The sequence below is a fragment of the Myodes glareolus genome, chromosome 1 (genome assembly GCF_982192425.1).
Source record: "Myodes glareolus chromosome 1, mMyoGla1.1, whole genome shotgun sequence".
NCBI lineage: Eukaryota > Metazoa > Chordata > Mammalia > Rodentia > Cricetidae > Myodes > Myodes glareolus.
In genome coordinates, this window is record NC_142026.1 from 24,415,982 (window position 1) to 24,435,669 (window position 19,688).

General features: G+C 44.0%; 1 protein-coding gene across 5 annotated transcripts in view; it reads left to right on the forward strand.

Annotated features, from left to right (window-relative positions):
* The window catches only part of Rhbdd1 (rhomboid domain containing 1), a 125,296-nt gene that overhangs the window by 13,629 nt on the left and 91,979 nt on the right, over nt 1-19,688 (forward strand). For all 5 annotated transcript variants that reach the window (XM_048459286.3, XM_048459285.3, XM_048459289.3 and 2 more), the window contains exons 2-3: nt 6,801-7,312; nt 8,572-8,704. In XM_048459286.3, coding sequence (XP_048315243.1) covers nt 6,880-7,312; nt 8,572-8,704 — 566 coding nt within the window. In that variant the 5' untranslated portion in view covers nt 6,801-6,879. The remainder of the gene's footprint in view (nt 1-6,800; nt 7,313-8,571; nt 8,705-19,688) is intronic.

Consider the following 19,688-nt stretch of genomic DNA (forward strand, 5'->3'; position numbering starts at 1 on the left):
AGACCCAGCCTTTGTGGGTTGTGTCAGCACATTAACACATGGCTATTAAGGGCCACTCACTTGTCTGAGATACTGAGTCCTCACTCCTCCAAGGTATCCTGTTTTACCAGTGTGTGCCTTCCATGTGACTGGTATTAAGGCAAACTATTATAAAAGACAGTCGGTCTTCATCCATTAAGAGGTGAGGAGTTTTTGTATTTGTGAAGATGGTGAATGAGCAAAAGCAGAGGAGGAGCCACGTGTCTTAGAATTGGAAGAGGCAGCTAGTGATAATCAGTCTTCAAGCTGGCATTCCAAACGGAGTGGCTGGAGTAACAAAGGCTCTGTCTGAGTCAGGAGAACCATGGTCCCAAAGGACACTACAGACTTGAAAAGAAGACAGTGTTCTGAATCCCTACTTCCTCTGGCACAGAATCCAAGCTGTGGGCGTTTCCACGAGTAGATGATGCTGGAATGGAATTACTGAGAGTGTCATGGTATTCATGAAGACGGGACGCCCATTACCTTAATATAATTTGATTCCCATATTCATGTTTTATTCATGAAGTCCATTTTTATCCATCTTATTGTCTTCATCTCTTTATAGTTCTCCCTTAAATGGGAAGTAAGAAAACAGAGCCCTCTTCCGATTCCCTTTGACTTTGACATTGGTACAGTTCAGGAAGTCACTTAACGGGCCTTAGAAGGCTAGGAAGGATTGTTGTTTGTGTGCAGCTTGTCATAGGACGATTATGGCGTCTGATGGAGGTTCCACGCCATCTCCCCCAGGACTCCCTATTTACTAGTCACCTTAGGTAGATGAAGCTTTCTGGTAAATTGAACATGGTGTAATGATGTGAAGCCGTCCCATCTGCTATTATAGTTAATATTTAAATGTTAAGTTTGGAAAGCATAATTTGTATGCCATTTTATAAAACTTCTAGTATAGCGTTTTGAAATACGTGTATTTATTTGAAAACAGACCTGATTTTTGTCTGTAAGGAATCAGTTTCAAAAAATTCTTGTCTTTCACTAATAATGCTTCTTATACTTCTTTAATTTTCAGAAATATCTTGAATATCTGCATTGTAATTCGGATCTTCTAGGACCTAAGGAAACTACTACTTTTTCAAAAGTAAAATTGTGCCATTATGTTTTATTAGAGGAATAAAATAATTGTGTTATGGTGATGGATGGAAACACTCTCTCCATTGATTTTCAGTGACACGTGGGAAAAATAGTTTGTATTTGAAGCTTTCTAGGAATGCTTCAGGCCAGCTTATTCTGTCCTAGAGAAAGCAGGCACATTGAGACAAGTGGTGGGGGGGGGCAGGATACACTGTTGTTTCCTGGTTATTCTCATGGTCCTTTGAGTATGTTAATGCACTGTTTGTTACGAATCACTTTGTTATCTGGCTCTTGCAATTAAGAAAGCAGAGATATTTTTATGTTCAGTATGAACATTTTCTCTTTCCATAGCATTTTGCATGGTTTGCAGAAATTAGAATCACCCACCCTCTGCGTTCTTTTGAAAGGACTTTGCGCTATTTACAGGCTGATATGTTCATCTAAGCTGTGCCACGCTGTTGAAGGGCATTCAAGCTTCCTCTCAACATACCACATCCCAGGGGAATCGTGGTGCCAATCTTTGAAGTTCAGCCAGGGGCTTTCTTTGTGATTTCCCCTTTCTTTTTGGTGCTTTCTCTCAATCCAAGCTTGTTCGGTGATTTCTCAAGGGTAATGGGTGAGCCGAACATACTTCTACACTATAAACACAGCTCAGTTCATATGTGTTTTCAGCAATGTGAAGTTAGCATTTTATCACGTCATTAGTCTTGCATTAGGGAAATGTTTGTGCACACCATTTCATACACTAGGAAAGCTAGAATAAAAAGCATCAGTAAAAAGCAAAGACTCTTGAGAACACGATGAAGTCGGAGACCTTGCACTCAGAGAGAGTGTGTACACAACGGTGTATGAGTTTGGAAGACAATTTGTTGCTGGCTGGCCCAGTGACTCTGGTCCTAGGAGTGTGTGTTCACACAGAGAGTAGCACACTAGGATCGTGGGAGCATTGTGCATCATAGGGCCAGGCTGCAAACAGTGGACCAGCTCATCTGCTGAAGAGTAGAGAAACATGTTGTGGTGCATCTATACAGTGAAATATTACTTGAGCGTAACAAGCGTTGGTGTAATATCGGTGATCTTTGGAAATAAGGAGAAGAAATCAAATGCCCTGTATTGAATAATCTCACTTAGGTGAGATGTCCAGAGTAGGGAATAGACAGAAATGAGGTGGATAATTGGTAAGACTTAGGGGAAGAGAGGTATTGGGACTGCTAAAAGGTATGGTGTTTCTTTTTGGCATCAAGAAAGTTCTGGAAGACTGATTATGGTTACACAACCTATGAATATACTAAAATCCCTTAGTTGTGCACTTCAAGAATGTGATTATTATGGTATGTGAATTATGTCTCCATTTAAAAAAATTCTAAACTTAAGTGCTTGGAAAGTCGGATATTATTTAGAAAGCTCTCAGCCTGGGCAATAGCAGACCTTTTAACAAACTGTTAATCATATTTCCCCTATGATTTTTTTTTAAAAAGAGTATTTATTAAACTATGTAAAACTAGTAAATGAAATTTACCAAAGGTCTCAAAGTTGTAATGGCTTACCATTGATTTTTCTCAGCTGTGTAACAATAAACAGTTTCTTGGAGAGGGAGCCACACAGTATAAGATGATTTCCGTGAATTTGTTGCCCTTACAATAATACAGAGACCCCAGTCTTCAGTGCGGCGTTTAATTACTCCCATTAAGACTCTATCATGTCTGTTTCTCTTGTGGAATTAATTTGGTTAGTATCACATACCAAATTGGGAATAGAATTTATAGCTGGTGTATACTCTTGCAATTTAATGGCCTCAGTTCTTATTGAACATTTAAATCTGAAAATTGAGATATATACGGCCTTGGTAAATGATAATGGTGAAATATTTTCTGCTTTGCAAGTAGAATTGAAAATCCCTGTAATTAGTTTCTTTTCCCTTTCTACTCTCCCACCCCCTCCCCCAGACACACTGGTTTCTCAAGTTATGAATTCAGTTTCTTTGTTTATTCTAGCCATGTAGTTTTTTCTTATTGCATACCTGTTTAATTTTTAATTTCTCATTAAAAGTAAATATGGCTAATTCCCCCATCAATATTCAAGAAATCTTCCATGTCTCTGCCACAGTCTCGATACAGTGCTGTCTAGTGTATGTTGCCACATGATTAAAATGGTGTTTCGTTTGTCATCAGTGCATCTGAAGTGACTCACAGGCTTATTTCTGTGGAGCTGACTCAGTGTTCTGAAAGGCAGAGTAATGTACATCGCGTGGTGGGAAGGTTGTTACACCTGGGCGGTGAATGGAGAAGAGCGTGTAGCTTTCCTGGTTTTCTGGTTTTGTATGCTGGTCTTATAAACCTGGTCAGGAGCCCTCAACTGGGAAAGTCCTAGACTCCAGTAAGGAGTCTCCTGTTATTGTCTTGGTGAGCCTTCATGTTGTCTGGCTGCTTTCCAAGTACTCATGTTCATACCCAAAAAAGTGCTGTTCTCAGCCTTCTGTCTTACTTGGGGTTCCTATTGCTGTGAAGAAACGCCATGACCAAAAGCAAGTTGGAGGGGAAAGGGTTTCTTTGACTTACAATTCCACAGTTCCAAAGGAAGCCAGGACAGGAACTCAAGCATGGCAGGAAACTGGAGCCAGGAGCTGATGCAGAGGCCATGGAGGGGGTGTTGCTTACTGGTTTGCTTCTTTTGGCTTGCTCATCTAGTATTCTTAAAGAGCTTAGAATCACCAGCCCAAGGGTGGTACCAACCACAGTGAACTGGACCCTCCCCCATCAGTCACTAATTAGGAAAATGCCCTACAGGCTGGCCTACATCCTGATCTTACGGAGGTAATTCTTTTTAAATTTTGAGGGTTCCCTCCTCTCAGATGATTACTCCTTGTAACAAGTTGACCTAAAACTATCTGGCATACCTTCCTCAGATAAACTTCCTACTGCAGCAGGCATTGCTGAATGCAGAAATCTCTTGCTGTCCAAAGTGCTGAGAATAAGGGATGCTGGAGTGTTCTGCCTCAACTGGAGAACTAGAAAACCTGTATTAGTAACTTTTCTATCGCTGTGGTAAAACACCATGACCAAGGCAGTTTATACAAGAAAGTATTTAATTGGGCTTATGCTTCCAGCGGGTTAGAGTCCATGATGGCAAAGTAAAGTCATAGTGGCAGGAAGAGATGAGAGCTCACATCTCAAACCTCAAAAACAGGAGCCCGAGAACACACTGAAAATGGCATGATTCTTTTGAAACCTCAAAGTCAGCCCACTGTGACACACCAGCAAGGCCATACCACCTTGAGACCAAGTATCCAAACATGTGAGCCTATGGAAACCATTCACATTCAGACCACCGTAATGCACCCTCAGAGGCTTGGGTAACATCTCGGAAGAGTGGGTGGAAAGATGTAAGAGCTGAGAATGGGGAGGGAATGGTGCAGGACATGACATGGCAGGAACCTGGAGGCACGAGCTGATGCAGAGGCCATGGAGGGGTGCTGCTTACTGGTTTGCTTCTTTTGGCTGGCTCATCTAGTATTCTTAAAGAGCTTAGAATCACCAGCCCAAGGGTAGTACCAACCACAGTGAACTGGACCTCTCCCCCCCGTCAATCACTAATTGGAAAATGCCCTACAGGCTGACCTGCAGCTTGATCTTACGGAGGTTTTTTTGCTTTGTTTTTTTTTTTTTTTTTTTTTTTTTTAATTGCACTCATGAACGTGTCGCTGCAGCCATGGTTATCTACGTAAGGTCTGTCCAAGATTGGGGCCGTCAACTCTTCATCACGGATAAAGTAGGGACGAGTGAGGCCCACACCCTTCCCCAAAAGATTACAGCAATCAAAGCTTGTATATGTGTGTTGGAGGTGTGTGTATCACTTTCTTCAGTGGTGTAGCCACAGCTAAGTGGCCCTCGCTCCACTTGGCGGCTTCCTCCCACACTTCGACAAGTAACTCCAAATTCACAAGAAGAAGACATGACAGGACGTGGGAAAGGAGACTTTTTCGAAGGGTGCCAGTGGGAGAGGAGGGGAGTTGGTGTGAAGATGACTAAAATTCATTACATAATATATAGAAGATGGACTATTTCAACATAAATGATATGCCCCTATAGAAATGAAAATACTAGACCTTTCCCAGCACTTTCTTTTCCCCTAGACCATCACCTCTGCCCATTTTTCCTGTGTCTCAACCTGACTCCCCACCCCTACTTTCTGTTAGTCATTTCAAACCCCTGGTCCTTTTTATTGGCCTGTCAATACCTCCAAAGTCAATACCTTCTGTATTGGTAATTGTGCTTATCAAACCACTCCAAAACCTACCGCCCTGTGGTTCAAATTAGGATGGGCTCCTTAGGCTCTGCTTTCCCTCTGTGTGCATCTCAGGTTAGCTGGCCAGTGGCCGGGACCATTGGGGTACAAGAGCCTGTGCCCACAGGAACACACACCCGCACTGCATCTTGGGGCTTGGCTTGGGGCCTCTTGTATTATCCGTCCCTCTGCTTTCTGCCATCCAAAGCAGTCGGAGGGTAGAGCGGAAGACCTCAGACTCATAGAACTCTCCCTTGTCACTAACTCAAAGGAATTCCCACGAACACAGCGGTCCTGTCTGTCACCACCTTCGGCAGAGCTGTTTGCCTGTGTTGTTGGGCTCCCTGTCTGTGCTTCCAACATCCTGTGGCCGTGGTTGGTTTTTCTTCTTGGTGACAAGTGAGCTTGTAAACAAGGGCCACATTTTTTTCAGTGTAGAATTTGGCACATAGATAAGTTTTTAAAGTTTATGACAAATAAAAAATTGAGGGAGTTGACATCTGGGAGTATGAAAACTGGGTTAGACTGTAACATGCTCACAACCTTACTTTTTGGCATTTTGAGTGTTTCTGCTAAAAATAATAGAAGAGATAAAGAGACTTGGCAAGGATTTGAGTTAAATTACTTAATGTTTGCATACTGTCTTTGCAGATTGTCATCATCCAAGTTGTCGTTTTTACCTTTTTTATGTGTATGGTGTGTGCTTATGTCTGTATGATATATATGTCACATATATATGTATATGTATATATATGGGTAGTATGTATATATGTATATATATATGTAGATGTGTATGATGTGTGTGTATGACTTAGAGTCTGTGAGTGCTGGCACACATATGCTATGACATGCATGTGAGCGTCAGAGGCAACCTCAGATGTTGGTCTGATAATGGGATGTTACTCTGGATAATGGGATTCCGGTTTTTATGTTTATGTGGCAAGCTCTGCACACGGAGCCTTTTCTCTAAACCATGTCTTTTCTATTATGACTATGTATACTATGTGTATTGTGGGTGCGCATACCACAGTGCCTCTGTGTAGGTCAGATGACAACTTTTTGGAGTTAGTCCTCTCCTTCCACCTTCTTTTGAGGGTCCAAGGATCAAGCTTAGGTTGCCAGGCTTACCTTTTAATTTAACTAACTAACTAACTAATTAATTAACTAAGAAAGATGCATTACAAGTTCATGACCACCTTCATCAGGGGCAGCCTGCCTGACCCTTAAGTCCACTGGGATCTGGGATAAAATTTCTAGTTTAGAATGTGAAGTGAAGAAAGAGTTAATAAAAGTAAGTATCTCTGTTGGGATGAGAAGTCGGCTGTGCTGGTGTGTGCTCAACTTCCAGTGAGTGTCCTAGCGGCACACAGTTCTCAGGTGATGGACTTCACATGCACTGTGTGTTTCAGGTGCAGCTCTCTGCGTGCCTTCCTGGGTGGCTAATCCCCGAGCAGAATTCCCCGTCTGTGCTCCTCCTGATAGCCAGCCATGCAGCGGAGATCAAGAGGAGTCAACGTGGGGCTCCTCATGCTGCTCTCTCAAGTGTTCCATGTTGGGATCAACAACATTCCTCCTGTTACCCTGGCAACCTTGGCTCTCAACGTCTGGCTCTTCCTGAATCCTCTGAAGCCCCTGCACTATTCCTGCATCAGCGTGGAAAAGTGTTACCAGCAAAAAGACTGGCAGCGTTTGCTGCTCTCTCCCCTGCACCATGCAGATGACTGGCATTTGTATTTCAACATGGTGTCCATGCTCTGGAAAGGAATAAAGCTGGAGAGAAGACTGGGAAGCAGATGGTTTGGCTACATCATCACCACCTTCTCCCTGCTCACGGGGGTGGTGTATTTGCTCTTGCAGTTCACTCTTGCAGAATTCATGAATGAGCCCGACTTCAGAAGGAACTGTGCTGTCGGCTTCTCAGGTAAGGCGGACACTGTCTCAGGAATTACTTGTGACAGCCGTGAGGGAGGCTGCCTGTTTCCTTTCCTAGTTGAGAAGACAGGATCCGGAGTGGTTAATAATGGCTGGGGCCTGCATCTTGAAGAACAAACTGGCTAGGATATAAGAAGGCATCATTTAGGCTGTCTCACTTGATGCTGCATCCCCATTCTGGCACACTTAGACCAGGGCCTGCTAGAAGATGGTTTTATAGTACTGGACATGTGTACCTGACTTCCTCGTGGTAATGCTATGGAGGGACTCATGGGTGTCTTTACAGAAGAGTGTTCTTGAAAACTGAGTGTGCCTGTGAAGCAGGTTCAGGGCGCACTGGTTACCAACTCGCTTGAGCCCAATGAGGCATAATATACTTGTCTGCACCAGGTAACACTAAGCAAATGGAATACTTACATATAGGCAATCTAGGGTTCACTGTGAGCTGGTCCCCAAGTCTCAGAAGGCTTCCCAGACAGATGAGGTCTTGACTGTATGTATATTTCACTTGCAGTTAAAGCCTCTAACTTTACCCTAGTATACCCAAGGATTGTAGGAATTCCCTAAGGGGAAGCCTAGAAGACAACCTGTGCCACCTTTATCTTAGCATGTTGCCCTTGATACCTTCCACGGTTATTCTTAAGAATCATAAGCATGGAAGGGGGAGAACTGAGTTGGTCCAGGGTTACCAAGAGAACGATGTTGCCTGTGCCTCTCAATAATGTCATTAAAATATATATCCAGTCGTGATGGGGAGGTGGGTCAGCAGTTAAGAACATACACTGCTCTCGCAGAGGACCCAAGCTTGATTTCCAGCATCGTTGTCAGGCAGCTCACACTCACCTGTGACACCTGTAGCTCCACTGGAGTACATACACCCTGCTGCCAGTGTTTTCCCATAGAGGCTACAAGAGTATGTGTTACTGGTATTTGTTCATTGTTCATATCCATATATGAACAAAATATATATCCATATATAGCAAAAAAATTAGCTGCTTTAAAGGGACAGTTCCCTGGTATTTGATACCATTGCTGGTGGCTCATTCCCACCTTTTGTGTTCTACACTTGGAAGCAGGTTGAACTTCCATGTTGGGACCCATCACAGGAATGACTGCCATGCTCTCCGACTGTGTTTCAAAGCAGAAAGTTGAATGTAATAGTTAGGAATAGTGTTTAGTTTCTTTGTATTCAGTGATTCTTCCTGAATCGGAATTGTTGATATTGATGTGTTCTTTATTCTTTTCTAGGAGTTTTGTTTGCCTTGAAAGTTCTTAGCAATCATTACTGCCCTGGCGGCTTTGTCAACGTTTTGGGCTTTCCTGTCCCAAACAGATTCGCTTGTTGGGCAGAGCTGATAGCCATCCACTTCTGCACCCCAGGGTAAGTCTTTCCTGCTGGGGAATAAACATGGGGCTTTCGATGATCCTTATAGAGAAGGAGTCCAAATAAAAGAGGGAATGAGTTATTTTTTATGTGGTGTTGGCCTGAAACCCCAGCATTTAGGAATTGAGGTTATAGAGAAACTCCCTATCTCAACAACCTAGGTTATAAAGAAACTCCCTGTCTCAAAAACTAAGAGGAAAAACAAAACAAGTTGCTTTTTAACAATGGAGTTTATTTTTTAAACCATAAAAACAGAGTTGAGTTCCACAATTTTGATGTTAGGCATTTCCTGGGTTGAACCCGGTCAGCTGATGAACTGTATAATTTAGGAGTTTCAGTCTCCTCCCTTGTTAACTAGGAATAAGAGATCATGGTATGCAAACTTGAGCATCAATATTAACCAGTCAGGAGTGAGTTCTAATAACAGCATCCCAGAGAACCACATAGATACCACAGACAGATTTTAAAAAATGCCTTACACTCTAGTCTGATGCTTTGGGGCCATGTTAAACGAGAAATTGACTTGGTAATAAACTCTTTAAATGGAAATTTTTTACACAGTAAGTGGTGAATTCTGCTAGGTGTAGTGATGCAGGCTGTAATCTCAGCATTTAGAGATGGATGCAGGAAGATTTTTCAAATGAGAAACCAACCTCAGCTACATATTTCAAAAACAAGACAACAAAATGGTAGAACTCTGGACCACTTGGGGTTGAGGGGCAGCTATAGGTTGAATCATCTTTTAAAATTTTTTAAATTTATTTCCTTTGTGTCTATGGATATTTTGCTCACATGCATGTACGTGCATCATGTGTGCCTGTTGGATCCCCTGGAAATGGGGTTACAGATACCATTATCATTATGTGGGTGCTAGGAATCAAAGGTGGGTCCTTTGAAAGAGCAATAAGTGCTCTTAACCACTTAGCCATCTCACCAGCCCTGTTTGTCTTATTCTTTATCAATAAAAACTCAGGAGTCAGATATTGGGGTAAGAGACGCTGTAGAAGCTGGAGGTGGTGGTGCAGGTCTTTAATCCTGGCACTTGGTAGGCAGAGGCAGGTGGATCTCTGTGAGTTCAAGGCCAGTCTGGTCTACAAGAGCTAGTTCCTAAAGCTAAGATGAAACCCTGTCTTAAAATCTAAAGAGAGAGAGAGAGGAGAACAAGACAATAAAATGATAGAACTCTGGACTGTTTCAGGTTGAGAGGCATTTTTAAAATTTATTTCCTTTGTAAGAAATAAGAGAAAAGTGGTGGGAAAGTGACCTCTTCTATCTCTTCTTCCTCTATCCAAAAAGTGTGGAACCTTTCTCTCAGCCCTTCTTTACTACTTCCTGTGTCTCTCTATATGTCCTCAGTCCTTCCAAAACCTCTATGGCTAATTTTGGTCAGCTAGTAGCTAGCTCTTCCCTCTGATTCAAAGTAAACTTTATTGGGAGTCTCGGGAGTGTCAGAATGTGTGATCAAGATACCCCAAAACTGTAGGCCCTGCTCTGTTTACTTTGCCTTTCCTCCTTTGTTAATATGGCTTCCTCAGAGGCCCCCCTGTAGAACCACCTGGGTCCCCAAGAACTACCATTTTGATTTGTGTGACTTGTTGGGTACTATGTCTCATTTCAGAGCATGTTCCCTGTGTTGTGTGAATGGCCTAGTAACTTGGATCCTTCTTTGATGCTAACTCTCCATCATGGCAGCATTGGCACTAAAGTATAAATGGCACATGTGTGCCACTGGACACCACTCATTTACAATTGCATTGCTATTTGTGATAGTTCAGGGAGGAAGGCCCAACAAAATCTTCAATGTTTTCTTTGAAAAGAGGTCTAGAGGTCTAGTAATGTCTGTCTCTTATCTGAACAGCCCACCTCTCTGTCACTCAGTTCCTCCACTCTGTAACTTGAGGGGCCTGCTTGTTGGGGTTTCTGTCCTGCCTGGTACCCCACAACCAGCAATCCCCAAAGAAAATCACACAGAGATCTCGATAAGTTATAAAACTGATTGGCCCATTAGCTCAGGCTATTTATTAGCTCTTGTAGCTTATATCAACACATTATTCTTATCTATGTTGGCCACATGGCTCGGTACCTTTCTCAACGGGGCAGCTCACATCTTGCCTCTTCAGTGGTCTGGGCAGAACTGGAGGAATGGGCTTCCTCCTTCCTAGAATTCTCTTATTCTCATTGCCCCACCTCTACTACTTCCTGTCTGGTTGACCCGCCTATACTTCCTCCCTGGCCAATCAGTGTTTATTTAAAACATGATTGACAGAATACAGACAATTCTCCCGCACCACCACTTTTTTGACAAGACTTGGTTTTCTGTGTCCCCAATAGGCTCTTGTCTGTGCCTATCTGCACTTAACATTCATATGAAAATCACCCCCTCTGGTGCTTAAACTTCTATCCTGTGATGAGCCCACTGAAAAACAGTGATTTTTAATATTCTCATGCAGCATTTCTGAAGCGCTCAATATGCATCTTGCGTGCTTTTTTTCTTAAGGGTCTCCATTTACATGTTAAGGGGTTGGTTGTGTAATACCCTTATTCTGGGTGTAGGGACGTGATAACCCAGGAATTAAATGAAATTTCCCATCTCTAAAGCTTGAAAGATTAAATTTTTTGCTTTGCAAGGTTTGACTGCTTCAAATGATGAGCTCATATTAAAGCATCTATTTAGGCATGTGTCCGAAAACAGATCAAGCTGACCACTGGTCTAGCGAACCAAAAAAGCAAGTGCTTCTTGAAGACAGATCTATCATCTCAAAAAGTAAGAGAAATAGCTTTAAAAAAATCCCCATTGGGGGACACAAATGGGAGAAGCTAGAACTCCCAGTGCATCTGTCCATTGTAAACCTCCTAGTGGCTATCAAATGGAATTTTCATTGGGGAAACATGGGAAGTCTTTAGAACAAAGCCTGCATTTCTTGTTAGAACTCTTTGAGCTGCCCTGTGGATGGGAGCAAACTTTTCCTGTGTCTCTGGGTTCCATAAAGCCATGGTTGGTAGCTGCTCCCAGGTACTCTCAGTGTATGAAGGAATGTGTCTGGAAAAGGCCACCAGTAGACATTGTGCAGGGGGTGAACTTGACCCCAAGAGGGAAGTGCTCACACTCGTCACACTTGATTTCGTGGTGTCACTGCTCGGGACCGCTCAGCTTCACACCTGTCTCTTTATTTCCTTTCTCTCCCTGCGACCGACCGTTTGTAGTGCTTGTGTTTGAAGAGGAGTCGCTGCTGCCAAGGCAGCTCAGGATGGGTGGGAAGGGTAAGACCCTGGAAGAGGACCTAGGCCCCCTCCCAGCATCTTCCTGATGGAAGTAAGGGGGATCTGAGGCAAGACTTATCTTCCAGCGTGGATTAAGAGTCTGCAGAAAGATGGCGCAAAACTGAAGGAATAAATGGCAGCGAGAGTGAGACGGCCACTGAGCAGCGGAGCTGGAGGGCAGAGGGCAAGTGTGACTGTTCTACTGCCTGCCCTCGGGCAAATCCGACCGCCTCTCTAGGCCTCGTTTTCTCCACCTGTGGACTGAGGAAGAGGAATGATTCACAGAGAGCAGATTTAATTTTGTGGACATTAAGTTTATTCGATTATTTGATTCTGCTAACCCTCCTCAAAATATGGGAGGAATCAGATACTAAAGAAAAAAAATAACCGAGGAAAGAAATCATAATGTAGGAATTGATTTATATTGTACATATGTCGAAATCCACAAGAGTAGCAGAGTGTAATTCCCAGGCCCAGCTGCAGCATTTACCACACAGGTTTGTGCTGCCGAATCTCTATTCTCTTCCTATGAAGATAGTCTGGGGCTTGCCTTTCTGGAGTGAGGATCACGGTGTTTCAAACATATGTTTTTACTAACTAGTTCAGAACACACCCTTTCATAATCCATCAGGTAACGCGGGGTTATTGTTCAGTCTGGGAAAGCCTCTACAGGCTGTTTTCATGGACAAACTATAAAACCCTGGGCTCTTGTAGTTTTTGTTTTGTTTAGCTTTGTGTGCCCGGACCTCTGTCAGACATTGGTTGACTGACTTGAATGCTGTCACTTAGTGGTAACAGTGTAATATGAAATTTGATTTCTTCGCTGATCCCAGTACTCCGCTGATTGTCAAGCAGCTAAAGCACGTTAATCCTTTTAGCAACCAGTCTTCTTTGTAAATTCTGTTACTGGCTGTGCTCGCTGCTCACTCCTGGTTTCACTCCTGCTTGTCGCTTGGGATAGACCTTGAAGACGGTTGGCTTGGGCATCGCAACTGCCCAGTCCCTAGCGTATCTGTGTGATTCCTCAGTTGAGCCTGAAACTGCCACCTTGTCACATTTGACACAGAGGAACTTCTTTTTAATTTCTGTTCCAGCAATCGTCCTGGTTTGCTTTCTGCTGCTGTGATAAAAACCATGACCAAAAGCACCTCAAGAAGGAAAAAGCTTATTTTGCATACAGTTTACAGTCCATCGCTGATGGAAGCCAGCTTGAGGCGGCCACACTGAGGCAAGACGGACGCTGCCGAGGCCATGAAGGAACACTGCGTACTGGCTTGTTCCCAGTGGCTTGTTCAGTCTGTTTTCTTATCATCAAGGACCTGCTTGCCTAGGGGTGGCACCATCCACAATGAGCTGAGCCCTCCCACATCAATTATCAATGTAAAGAAAATGCCCCACAAACACGCCCAAAGACCATCTGATGGAGGCGATTCCTCAACTGAGGGTCGCTCTTCCCAGGTGAGTCTAGTTCGTGTCGAGCTGACAGAAACCAACCTGCACTGCTATCAGTATCGGGTCTTCTGCTCACGGCTTTACATGCTTGGCAAGTGGAAGAGTTTTGTAGGCGCTGAGTTCTGACTTTGAGACCATCACCATACTGCCAGTACCTGCTAAGCTGGGATTCGTGCGCTGCCTGTTAATGCCCCCCCCCCCCCCCCCGTAGTGAACACGCACAGTGGGTGGTCCTACCGGGTTTCTGGAAGCCATTCTGTACTGTAATGACTAGCTTAACTCTACACTTAACAGAAACCCCCAAACTGTGACTGCTCCATCCCCATCTGATGTGGGAAGAAGTGTGGAAGGGGGGAGACTGACATGGAAAGAGATGGCAGTTTTAACTGATAGTGGCTAAGGCATCTCATATTCACAGATTTTACCAAAATACATGTTTACGTGAGCACATGGTCGGGACCCCTCCTGCAGCTCTGGCAGGCACGGGACCTGATCCTTATTTTCTCAATTATAAAAGGATGTAACCCCTAGCAGTTATTAATTAAATCCTGGCTAAAGAAGGACTGGAGGACTGCTGCCCCCTTGCCCCGCCCCTGTGTATATGCTGTTGGGTCCATTTTCAGTGTTGACTTAAACCAAAACACTGTTCCCTTCCCCAGAACCCCGTTATAGCGTCTTCCTGATTTGGTGGAAGCTGCTGACTGAAATGAAATAGATGACAGGCACTGTAATCTAGGGAAAGTAGAATTTAGCTGTGAGTTGATGAATGAGAAGCTTCTTGTGGAGGAGAAGGTATGTGTGTACGGAGGATGTGCTGGCTAGTCCATGTCACCTCGACACAAGCTGGAGTTACCTGAAAGGAGGGAACCTCAACTGAGAAAAATGCCCCCATAATATCCAGCTGTAAGACGTTTTTTAAATTAGTGATTGATTTGTTGGGGGTGGGGGACAAGGCCGTTGTGGGGGGTGCTATCCCTGAGCTAGTGGTCCTGGGTTCTATAAGGAAGCAGGCTGAACAAAGCCTCAAGGAGCAAACCAGGAAGCTTCACCCCTCCATGGTCTTTGCATCAGCTCCTGCCTCCAGGTTCCTGCCCGGACTGAGTCCCTGCCATGGCTTCCTTCAGTGATAGACAATGATGTGGAAATGTAAGCCTGATAAACACTTTTCTCACCAACTTGCTTTTTGGTTATAGGGTTAAATTGCAGGAATAATTACAGGGAGGAGGTATAGGTGCATGGAGGGGAAGGTGTCTGTATTCAGCATTAGGAAATAAGGCAGGCTGAGGTGTGCTTCCCTTCACAAAGGAAATAGAAATTCTTCAATCAAGAAACAGACCCAGTGGCACATCCTCAGGGATAGAGCGGGCATTGTTCCCCAAAGTATGTCCTTTCAAGTACTAGTTCCTCTGTAAGTTTCCTTAGCTTGTGTGAAATGAAATCCAAGGGCCCAGAACCCGGGCAGTAGATCCATTCTGAGAGACCTTCAAGTCGGAGGCAACAGAGGTGTGGACTGTAAAACAAAGAACTGTCACCCTAAACAACTAACTGTTCTCCAGGGAGCAGTCTCTTGCCCCTCTAACTGCTGACACTGACTGTATAATATGCCTGTGTCCCATTGGACAGTCGACGACAGCTCCTCCAAGTTTCTCTCCAAATTCTGAATTTCATTTGCGTCTTATGAGAAAGAGGGAGGGACCGGGAGATAAAGGGGAGTTGAGTTTGGACAGAGTTTATCTGAAGTGCCAGTTGACACACAGGGACCTAGACACACAGTAGATTGTTAGGTCTTTGCCTCTGGGATTAAAAGGGAGGTTGGGGTGACAGTTTAGAAAGTGGCTGTGGCTAGGGTCTCCTGTCCCATCTGTCCTTTTCTAATTAGGCCACTCAGTCTCTAGGAGGTGAAGGCGAATTCTCTTATCTTTGACCTGTTAGATTTCTGGCACCCTGTTCAATAGAATATGGCTTAAGTAGCATGCGGAGGTCACAACTTTGCATTTTATTTTAACCTTATGAGTGAAAATATTTGTCCCTGATTCCACGTGAGAACTGTGACTTCCTTGATCCCAACAAGCAACTGTCAGTTCCAGGTTTGTGAGTCCTTAACTTTAGATGCAGCTTCGGGGTTTCATGCTGTGGCTATCGACAGTGTGGGACAGAGGCTGGCCACCCCTCGGTGTTCTTTCTGAACTCCTGACCCACAGAATCTGAGTCTAAGAAGACAGTTTTGTGCCTTGCAGTACTGGGAGAGTCTCTTCTGCAGGAGTGGTATCAGCAGGGAGCCCAATGACAAGAGGAAGACAGAGGAGGAGCGCAGAGAGTGAGCCCTGGAAAGTGGGCTGCGGAAAACTCCGAGTTAAAATAAAGGAGAACCAAAGAGACTTGGAAAGATCCATATTGAGTGTGTGTGGAACTGTGAGTCATGTGGCAAGGCTTCAAAGCAACAGTTTCCACTGTGTCTTGAACCCTTCAAAAGTCGTGACCGGACATATCTGCTCATCCCTGTTCCCAGCACAATGGAGGCAGAAGATCACAGAGATCTTGAGCTGACTTCCAGGCTGGCCTGGACTGCATAGTAAGACCTTGTGGGCAGGGAGAGGAGGAAGGGCAGAAGGAGGACAGGGCGAGGTCTCTGAGAGGAAGCGGGAAGAGGGGTCGGAGTCAGTGATGCACGTATGTAGTCTGGCTGAACACTATTTTAAAGGACATTGGTTTCAGTTTTAAGTATGGGTGCTAGGTCAAGTCTTAAAGAATCATGTGATAGGGTGTAAAACTTTTGAGTTGTGTTAAATCAACTAGTAATTTCTTCAACTCAAATTGAAAATATGTGAGTATTGTCAGAGTCTGTCTGTGTCTCTAATGGAGGAGCACATTCGATCACCAGGACGTTGGTGGCCATGAGAACAGGCTGTGACGACAGGTTTATAAACTCTTGTGTTCCGCTGGGAGAAGCACTGTTTGTCCACAAGGCTTCCCCATGACCACCAACTCTCCTGATCTGACTGTGTATGAATTGTGTTATTCATACCTCACCTAAACCAGAAGGACTGATAACAGCGGCTCATCCGTTAGCAAAGTTGCTACCTTACCTCATTTGGAAAGATACGCAGGGTTATAGAAGGCAAAGACGAAAAAGAGGCATAAAGGTTTATGTAGGCCCCAGGCACCAGTACCACGTTTCCTTGTAAACTTTTTGAAAAGTAAAAGTATTTTCAATAACATAATACAAAATGAACAAAACCCACTGGACACTGAGCTGAGATACCCATGAGGGGTTTGTATAAGCAAACAAGCAGGTGGTAAACTTGCCGATCCAGCCGTATTTGAACCAATCACGCTTCGCAGAGAAAGCTTTGAACAAGAATGGGCTGCCAGATGGAAGCTCCAGAAGACATCTTCTTCTCTCAGGGCTGGGTCAATGCTCATGTGGCTTCTCTAACAGGATCGAGGCTTGCTGTCTGTAATTGGGGATTTTTCAAGGATGGCTTATACTGTTTTTCAAGAAATTCCTCAATTTGTGCCATCCTTTTTACTGGGGTTAGCACAGAGTGGCCTGTGGGGGAAGAACATCCATTTGTTGTCCCGGATAAGCATATTTCTGTAGAAATTACTGTTTTCTTTTTCTGCTTGTAGTGTAGGATCACACATTTTACTTTTATATTGACTGAGGCTATTGCTTTTTTTTCCTCCCTTTTTCCTTTTTCCTTTCTGTGTGTACGTAGAGGCCAGAGGCCAGAGGTTTATATCAGGTATCTTCCCTTTTAGAATCTGTCACTATGTCTTGAGCCATTGAATTAGCTAGACTCAGCTGGATCCTCAGACTTAACTCGCCACCACCGGAATTAAAGCCATGTGCAGCCCTACCTGGCATTTTACATGGATCCCAGAGATGTAGACTCAGGTTCTCAGACTTGCACAGCGGGAGCTTTACCCATGGAGTCTTCTTCCCAGCCCTGTTTCATTATTCTGGTGAGCTTAGACAGGGGATACGTGGAAAGTGAGCATCCGGTTTCATTTCACGGACATTGTTTTCTCAGCCTGTTAGAGTTTAGTTCTGATCAGCATTCCAGAACTCTTTAAAGAAGATTTGTGGAGTAGGTGAGATTTTTTTTTTCTTCTGTATTCCTTGGATGTCTGTTTATGTATTTCTCTTCTTTTGTCTTAACGTGCTCCCATAAAGGAGTTGGCACATTCGCTCTGCCTTCCAGGAGGGCTTCCAGTTGGACAGAACTTAATGTGGGGGCATTTTTTTCTTTCCAAACCAAGACTCCATGGAGATTTTTATACAGTGAGATAGAAATTTTGAAGCAAGATATTTCCCCTCCCACTACAGTTGGAATTCACTGAGGGAAAGGTAGTCTGTAAACCATCTCTGTGGCCATGGAAACCCAAGCCTGTGGAAAGAGAGATAGTCCAGTCCAGACCTAAACAACTGAATTCTCTCTACCTATTCTTGTAGATATGGTAGAAGTTGGGCAGACTCCATGTAGAGAAGAAAGCTAAACCAGACTGCTAAGCTGTCTTTAGTTCCTGTTTGCTGAGATTCAGTGTAATCTTACCCCTTAAAATCCCCTGTCTCTGGATGATGGCTTAGTCTGTAAGCCTTTGCCGGGCAAGCATGAGGACATGGCTCTGGACCCCTGACACCCATGTGAGAAGCTGGGCACATGAAGTCACTAAGGTGACTGTGCACAAAGGCACCCTGCTGCTCAACCCTGATGACCAGAGTTCAGTCCCCAGAACCCACATGAAAAGTCAGATGTGGTGGTGTAATTCCGTAGTCCAACAGGGAGGTGGGAGGCAAACATGGGAGAACAGACCAGAGACTCATCAGTCTGCTAGCTTGAAGTACTTCACGTGTCATAAATAAGAGAAAACTTGCCTCAAAAACAAGACAGAAAGTCAGAACCAACTCTGGAAAGTTGTCCTGTGGCTTCCATTTGTGTACCTGTAGCATGTGTGCAACATTTACATACACACATCATACACACAGTAATAATGGAAATAAATGTTGGGTTTATTGGTGCATGTCCAGCTCTGGGGAGGTAGAAATAGGTGGATCCATGGAACTTACCGGACAGCACTTTACTGAATTGTCAAACTCCAGGATTACTGAGGTGCCCTGTCTCAAACCATAATGTGGAGAGTGATTGAGGAGGATAGAGGATGTTGACTCTGGCTTCTACATGAAACTACACACACCCACTCAGGCAAGTGCGCATACCACACATGCACACACATTTGAAGCGGAACATCATGGCTGCAGGAGCTCATGGCAGTGGCTACTCACAGGCTCTCTGTCTCTCTCTGTCTCTCTCACATACACACACATGCATACACACACGTGTTCTCACATTGTTATAAATAACCTGAAAATGAGTGAATAAATGAAAAGGTGCTCACTTCTCCATGTTCTAATTGAAAGATTAACATATTCACTGCAGAAAAATTTTTAAAAAGAATGGTAATTGAGACAGTTACCCATCATTGTCTATCCAGGAATAAACTACTCTACAACTATAGCTCACCCGTGACCCTGGGGCACAGTAATGTTTTCTACGTTTGTAATCACAGGACTCCAGAAGCCTCAGATTTAATGGATACTTAATGTTTTCTACTGCAGTTTTTCAATTTGTTTTCCCACTTACTAGCTTGACTGATGGGTATTACTGCCTGATGTAGACAGTGTTTGTCAGTCTCCTTTGCAAGTCTTGGCACTCAAGACTGAACCCTTGCATAGAGTAGTTTCCCAGGACAGTATTCCCTTGCCTGTGATTTGTCTTATTTGTGTCCCCTTAAATAATTTCGAGAGCTTGTGGTTGTTTATGTTAATGAGTAGCGAAAAAGCCCAAAATGCCCTTCTTTCTGTTTCATGTTTTACTTGTTGCTTGGCTTATTATTTATTTATTCATGTGTGTGTGTAGGTCAGAGGACCTCTCTTAAAAGCCAGTTCTTTACCTTCACTCTGTGGGGTCCCAGGAGTCAAACTCAAATGGTCAGGCTTGGCAACAGCTACCTTTTCTGATTAACTGAACATAAAATGTGAACTTTTTGTTGTTTATTTTTTATTTTATGTTATGGGTATTTTGCCCAAATGTGTTTAAATGCACCATGCGTGCATTGCCTGTGGAGGCCAGAAGAGAAGGCTGGATCTTCTAGAACAGAGCTAGAGACAGCTGTGAGCCACCATGTGGGTGCTGGGAACTGAACTCGGGTCCTCTGGAAGAGCAGCCAGTGCTCTTAACAACTGAGCCATCTCCCTGGCTCCAGG